The sequence below is a fragment of the Heterocephalus glaber genome, unplaced genomic scaffold, assembly GCF_053883595.1.
Source record: "Heterocephalus glaber isolate CG9 unplaced genomic scaffold, H.glaber_assembly_v1.0 deba00001479, whole genome shotgun sequence".
In the NCBI taxonomy this organism is placed as follows: Eukaryota; Metazoa; Chordata; class Mammalia; order Rodentia; family Bathyergidae; genus Heterocephalus; species Heterocephalus glaber.
Window position 1 is genome coordinate 7,706,212 of NW_028258316.1, and position 6,736 is coordinate 7,712,947.

The following is a 6,736-nucleotide window of genomic DNA, read 5'->3' on the forward strand; positions in this document are numbered from 1 at the left end:
ACCGAGACCCCTTCCTCACCTCAGACGCCCCCGAAGGTCGAGGGGCACCGCACCCACCCTTTGGAATGCACGTGTTTGGTCTGCAAGGTACCCAGCTGTTACAGCTGGCATCTAGGAGTCCCCGGAAGCCCCAGGCATCGCGGGTGGGGAGTTGCGAAGGTGGACTAGGGCGCCCCACCCTGGGTGCTGGTGGCACCAATCAACAACCTTGCTGCCTCCTTGCTATAGACTTTTCTCCCCCGCCATGCAGCCCTGCCTCCAGGCCACCTAACTATGGACAGAAAGCTCCACAAACTGAGCCAGAAACACCTTTGCCCCTTTAACTTCTGGGTATCAGGCATTTTGTCTCAGCAATGAGACAAGTAACTACGACACCAGGAGATTAAAAAAAAAAAAAGAAAAAAGGGTACAGGGCCAGGCGTGGTGGCCCACTCACAATCCCAGGCTGCGAGTTTGAGGCCAGCCTGGGCCACAGACTGAGACCCTGCCTGTCTCCAAAGCAAAAACAAAAGCGTCAACACCTCTGGCGACTTCAGGCCAACTCTTAACTGCTGGCTGCAGACTAAGACATGGGGTCTGAGCACAGAAAACACAGCACGTACGGAAGAAGGAAAAAGAAGAGTCAACTTTTAATTATAACTGACCGAACTTCACCAGGAATGTCTCTGAACAATGGAGGCAAAAACAAGATAAAATTCTCCTACTGAAGAAACCAAGAGCCCTCGTTGGCCCCGGTGCTCCCGAGGCCCGGGCCAAGGGCAGAAGGTCCCCGAGGCCAGCTCTGCTCCTCACACATCTCTCGTCATCGCAAGGACGGCTGGGGACAGCGAGGGGCCCGTCCCCTCCTCCTGTCACACCGCAGCTCTGAGGAAGTCACTGCTCGGCGAATCTCTCCGGCCTCACTTCCTGTCCTAAGGTGACCGGAGACCCAGCAATGGGGCACAGGACCCCTGCGGCCCCCTGGCCTTCAGCCACGGCGCCACTTCAGTCTGCTCAGCCAGTTGCTTTTGGTGCCCTGGCAGGGATTAAATAAAACATGGTAAAGAACTGAAATGCCCTACGGTCTCCACAATGCAAGTCACATAGCAGAAGTAAAAGAACGGCACTAAGGGCGGGAGGCCCAGCTGTCAGAAGACGCGCTCGAACTCTGTCTGGTTGGTGGTGGCCGGGTTGCGGCTCTGGTTGGTAGTCTGCTGGGTGATCTGGCTGCCCTTCCGGCGTGGCGGAGCCAGGTACTCGAACATGGATGTCAGGTGGGTGGACAGCATGCCCTTGAGGTCCGAGGGCATGGGGTCAGACCAGAAGAAGTCGTGGTTGAGGGCGTCATCACTGTCGATGCGCTGCGCAGGGTCCAGGACCAGCAGCTTGTCAATGAGGTCCAGGGCATACGGGTCTCGCACGTAGGCCTTCAGCCTGTCTTTCACCTTCCGCTTCTGGCCCTTGACCAGGTCCAGCTTCTCAAACAGCTCGTACTTGTCCACATTTGGCCACACCTAGGAGGGAGGCATTGACAGGACAGAGTTAGCTCCTCTTCGGGTCAAGCATCTCCACCAGATGTTCCCAGACCACTGCTAAGGGAGAGCCACACCCCTTCAAGGGAAAAGCACCAGTAGGCACCACAGATGTGGCACACGCCAAGTGCCAGGCCTTTCACACAAGCTACCTGGGATGCCCATGCCAATCAACCCTGACACAAGCATACATTTTCTTTCCTGCAGCAGCAGGGATCAAACCCAGGGCCTTCCCACTGAGCTACATCCCCAGTTCTTTTTTTGTTTCATTTTGAAACAGATCTTGCTATGTCATTAAGTTGCCCAGGATAGGCTGGAACTTTCGATCCTCCTGTGTCAGCCTCCTACAGTGCTGAGAATACATGTGTGCACCACCAAGCGCGTTTGTTTTATAGAAAAGAAATCTAGGTGGTGTGGTGGCGCATGCTTATAATTCCAGCACTGGGGAGGCTGAGGCAGGAGGATGGCCAGGAGTTTGAAGCCAGCCTGGAATACACAGTGAATTTAAAGCCAGCCTGAACTGGACATCGAGACCCTGTCTCAAAAAAACCACAAAAAAACAAAAAGAGAAACCTAGCACTGATTTAAATGCCCCGCCCACGGGGCCACAAAGGCAGCTGACGCCAGGCTGAGACTCGAACAGGGCCCAGTAGGCTCCAGAGCCCAGGCCCCAACCTCGTGCAGCCCCTTCCCTGGGGAGCTCTGCATGTCCCACCCCTCCACACCAAGGAGACCCTCCTGCCGCATAGCCCCAGACCCCACTCAGCCTAGTCACGCACCTCGGGGGTGATGGAGCCACAGAGCTGGCTGATGAGGGCAAGCTGGTGCTGCTCCGTGTTGCCCTGCATGATGGGGCTGCGGGTCCACATCTCAGCCATGATGCACCCTGCGCCCCACAGGTCAATGGGCGGACCGTAGTCCCGCTCCCCTGGGAAGAAGAGCGCACCAGGAGGGCCCCTTGAGCCAGTAGGCCTCCGGAGACGAGGTGCCCCGGGGCCAGAGGCCTAAGAAGCCCCGGCAGTGAGAGGCTGCGGCCGGGCAGGTACCCGGCCCCTGCCTCCCTCTGCTGGCTCGGGATCCTCACCGAGCAGCAGCTCCGGGGGCCGGTACCAGAGAGTCACCACACGGTTGGTGTAGCGGTTGGGCTGGGTGTTCTTGGCCAGGCTGAAGGCCCGGGCCAGCCCAAAGTCTGCCAGCTTCAGGACCCCGTCCCGAGTGATGAGCACATTGGCGGCCTTCATGTCCCTGTGCAGGATCTGCAGAGGAACAGGACAGAGGGGAGGAGGGCTCAGCCAGAGCCCCAGGGTCCTCAGCTGCACCCACACAGCGGCAGCCCAGGCCCCGCTCCCACCTTGTTCCTGTGGATGTAGTAGAGGCCGTTGAGCAGCATTTGCATCACCCTCTTGATCTCAGACAGCGTGAACTTGACTAGGACATTGCTGAGCAGCCCCGCAAGGTCGTGCTCACAGAAGTCGAACACCAAGTATATGCTGCCCTTGCAGCGGTTATACGGGGAAGCTGAAGCACAAAGGGCAAGGCGGAGTCAAACCGCTACACCCAACTCACTTGCCCATCACCAGCTCCCACCCCCTAGAGCACCCATGGGTACAACTGCTTCATTGGTGGGCACCAGGCCAGGTGGAGGAAGCACTGGCTCTGATGAAGGACAAGAAAGCAGTGGGCGTCTTGAGGTCAGGAGGTGGCAATTTAAAGGCTTCCAGCTTAGGTTTTGTATAAGCTCCACTGACTGAAGCCCCGTTGTCTCACAAGAGCCAAGCAACTCACCTTTGGTTCGACAAATTTCAATCAGGTTGACCACATTCTCATGTTTGAGAAGCTGGAGAATCTTGATTTCTCGCAAGGCTGTGATGGGGAACTGGGTAGGAGAAAGAGAAATCGGTCAGAAGTGACAGTGCTGCAGACCAAGGAGCTGACCCCGCTTCCACACTAAGGGAACCAGGTCAGGACGAAGAGGGTTATGTGCTGACATCACCTGTCTCGGATCCCCAACCTATGAAGTGGGTGTAACAGTAGCATGTACACCTCAAGGAGCTGGTTTGAGACAATGAACTGAAACAGGCATAAACATCTGTTACTAAACTATAAAATTTTAAACTTAAATTTAAACTTTTAGGGTCGGGGATTTAGCTCAGTGGCACTGTGCCTGCCTTGCAAGCGAAAGGTCCTGAGTTCGATCCCCAGTACCAGAAAAAACAAAAACAAAATTTAATTTAATTTTTAAAAATTGGAGGGGGTGGTCCTTGCTATGTGGTCCAGGCTGGCCTTGCACTGATGGTGATCCTGCCTCAGGCTCCCAACCCCAATGGCTGTTTTTAAGATTTAAGAAATCTGGGGCTGGGGATTTAGCTCAGTGGTTACTCCGCCTGCCTCAAAAGCGCAAGGACTTGAGTTCAATCCCCAGTACCAAAAAAAAAAAAATTAAGAAATCTGTGGGGAGTGGTGGCACACGCCTGCACTAGGAAGGCTAAGACAGGAGGGGGCCCATCAGTTTGAGGTTGCAAAGAGACCCAGTCTCAAAAAACAAAACAAAAGAAACTTCCTGCAGGGAATGGTGGTACACCCCAGTAATCCCTTAGCAGGAGGGAGGTTGAGGCTGGAGGACACCACAAGTTCAAGGACAGCGTGAGCTACACAATGGATTCAAGGCCAGCCCCAGCTCCATAATGAGTCTAAAGCAGTCTGGATTACATGGTGAGATCCTGTCTCAAAAACAAAACAAGAAGATTAAGAAATTTCCTTGCTAAGAAAGAGGTCTCTAGGAAGCTAGACTAAAGCTGCTAAGCAGGGGTTAGGAGAGAGACCATTCCTTTCTGATACATTCCCTGAGTTCCATTTACTTTAAAAAAACAGGTAGTGCACTCCTGCAATCCCAGTACTCGAGAGGCTGAGGCAGGAGGATCACCTTGAGTTCAAGGCTAGTCTGGGCTGCATGGTGAGTTTATGGCCAGATCCTGTCTCAAAGAAAGGAAGGGAGGAAGGGAGGAAGGGAGGGAGGGAGGGAGGGAGGGAGATAAAGAGAGAAAGAGAAAACAAACAACAACTATATGCCAGTACATCCCTTTTACATTAAAAAAATTAAACCCTAAGGTAAAAGTATTTAAAGGTTGCTCAATTTCCATAACCGAGCACTACATGCAAGCATCCCTGTCCCTCCTCACCCTCCCCATAGTTGCCTAACACTGAAACATCAGATGCTTTACTTTAAAACAACTGAAACTGAATTTAAAAATTCCCTACAATATAGAAATTTCCGAGCTACTAGGTATAAACTGAATCTCAACATGAAACTCCTAGAAGCAAAGGGCGAATACCCAAGCCGGCGTCCAGGGCAGCTGGCTTCCGGGACCCATACTCACCCCCTCCTTCTCGTTCTCCATCAGCACCTTCTTCAATGCCACCTTCTGGCCGGTCTTGCGATGTTTGGCCTTAAACACCTCCCTGCAGGCGAAGAGGGAGCGCCCGGGGAGCTCAGCGGCGATTCCGCAGGGCCCGCCCCTCCCCCAAGAGCGCCCCGGAGACAGGAAGGAGATCCCGGCGGGGCGGGGCCGGAGACCGGGGCACGCGGTTGCTCCACCACCCGGTCTCTGCGGTCTCTCTCCGAGCCTGTTTTCCATCCCAGATCCCTTCTCACCCTGGCGTCGGTCGGGGAGATCCCGCTCCTCTCCAGGGCGCCTCCCTGCAACTCCTCCCCGCCCCCCACCTCAGATCTCACGCTCCTCTCCGCCAGCCGGTGCCGGCAGGCCCGAACGGGCTGCGGCTCGGCCTAGCGAGGCCAGGGAACAGCGCCGGGGACTGGCGGCTTCCAAACCACCTCGCGCCGTGCCCTGAGCATCCAGACGTGGGCCCTAAAAAGGTGCAGGCCCAGAGCTTCCGGCCCCTCGGGGCCCAGCCTTACCCGAAGGTCCCTTGGCCGATCTTGGCAAGCTTCTCGTATTTGGTCACCTCATCACAAAAGGGGCACTCAACCGAGTCGTACTGCTTTGCCATGGCCGCCTCCACCGCGCCGCCGCCGCTAGCCCCAGCTGCAGCCGCCGCCGCTCCGGGTCCCGCCACCGCGCTCCAAGCCCCTCCGCGGCCGCGCCACTTCCGCCTCCACGGCCACTTCCTGCCTCGCGGTGCTGATCCCGCCTCTTCCGGCCGCCGGCCGCCCCCAGGCCCCCTGGGACTTGTAGTTCCCGAGAGGCCAGGGGGAGCCGGAGCTGCAGAGGCGCCTCCGCCGCCACCGCTGCTGCCCCCGCCTCCGCCACCGCCACCGCTGGCGGCAGCCCCGATCGGGGGCGCGGGGAGCCGGGGCGCTGGGGCTGAGGCTCGGGGTGGTGCGTCCCGCTGCATCGGCCCGGACCGCGCTGCTGCCGGAGCTGCTGCCGCTCTGGCGCCCGATCCAGGGCCAGCCGCAGTCCCCTGCTCCTCCTCCTCCTCCGACGGCGCCGCCTCCGCCGGGCTGCGCGGGGCGGCGGGCGGGGGGGGCGGTCCCCGAGCCGCGGCCTGGGGGGGGGGTCGCCCTGCCCGGCCCCGGACCCGGGGCAGCCGGGCGAGGGGCGAGCGGGGAAGCGCCGACGAGGAGGCGGCCCGAGAGCCCAGGAGGGGGCGCGTTATAAAGGGGGAGGTGCCCGGCCTCCCTCCCCTCCCCCTCCGCCGTCCCGCCCTCCGCGGCCGCACCTGCCGCCCGCCGCCCGCCTGCCGCCCTCGGCGCGTCACCGCCCGCGGCCCCTCCTCCGCCCTCGGAGGTGGGGCCCCACGCTTGACACCTGGCCACAGGGCTCCCTGCCGCTTGCCTCAGTTTACCCCTCAGCACCAGCTGCCGCGGGGAGCCCCCTTCATCCTCGGCTGGGAGTGCACCCCCAGAGGCGAAGTCGAGAGGCGCCAAGGAAGCGGCCTCCGGCCCTGGGAGGAGAGATCGGCCCCCGCCGACGCCTCCGCCAAGCCCCCGCCAACGGCCGTTGACATGGCAACCGACGGCCGCCAGGGGGCGCGGCGACACTGGAGGCGGTGAGCGAGCAACGCCAGCAGGCCTTCTAGCCCAGGACCCCCTGCGCCCCACCCCACTACCGGTTTTCCAGAAGGCAGGAATGAGACCCAAAAGATCTCTGCCTCGGCCAAACTGCGCCAGAGCTGGTCTGGCTAAGATTTATTCAGCGCCCCTGAGTGTCCAGGAAGCGCTAAGGGGTCCTGCTGAATCCTGAACCAGTGGTCCCACACTCAGG

The 6,736-nt window shown here is 58.9% G+C and overlaps 1 protein-coding gene across 1 annotated transcript; it reads right to left on the reverse strand.

Moving 5' to 3' along the window:
- Positions 1-606: 606 nt before the first annotated feature.
- Positions 607-6,121, reverse strand: Cdk9 (cyclin dependent kinase 9). The gene is made up of 7 exons (XM_004849308.3): positions 5,428-6,121; positions 4,889-4,970; positions 3,297-3,387; positions 2,863-3,029; positions 2,596-2,767; positions 2,291-2,439; positions 607-1,493 (listed from the first exon to the last, which is right to left on the reverse strand). Exons 1-7 carry the CDS (start codon positions 5,862-5,864, stop codon positions 1,128-1,130), a joined length of 1,464 nt encoding a protein of 487 aa, XP_004849365.2. The 5' UTR covers positions 5,865-6,121; the 3' UTR covers positions 607-1,127.
- Positions 6,122-6,736: the final 615 nt, after the last annotated feature.

Excerpts from the sequence above, each read along its gene's own strand:
- Cdk9 (XM_004849308.3), bottom strand. The coding sequence starts at position 5,864 with ATGCAGCGGGACGCACCACCCCGAGCCTCAGCCCCAGCGCCCCGGCTC. Across the intron at positions 4,971-5,427 it reads ATCGGCCAAGGGACCTTCGG|GGAGGTGTTTAAGGCCAAAC; the intron begins GTAAGGCTGGGC and ends CTTCGCCTGCAG. Across the intron at positions 3,030-3,296 it reads TGAAATTTGTCGAACCAAAG|CTTCCCCGTATAACCGCTGC; the intron begins GTGAGTTGCTTG and ends TTTGTGCTTCAG.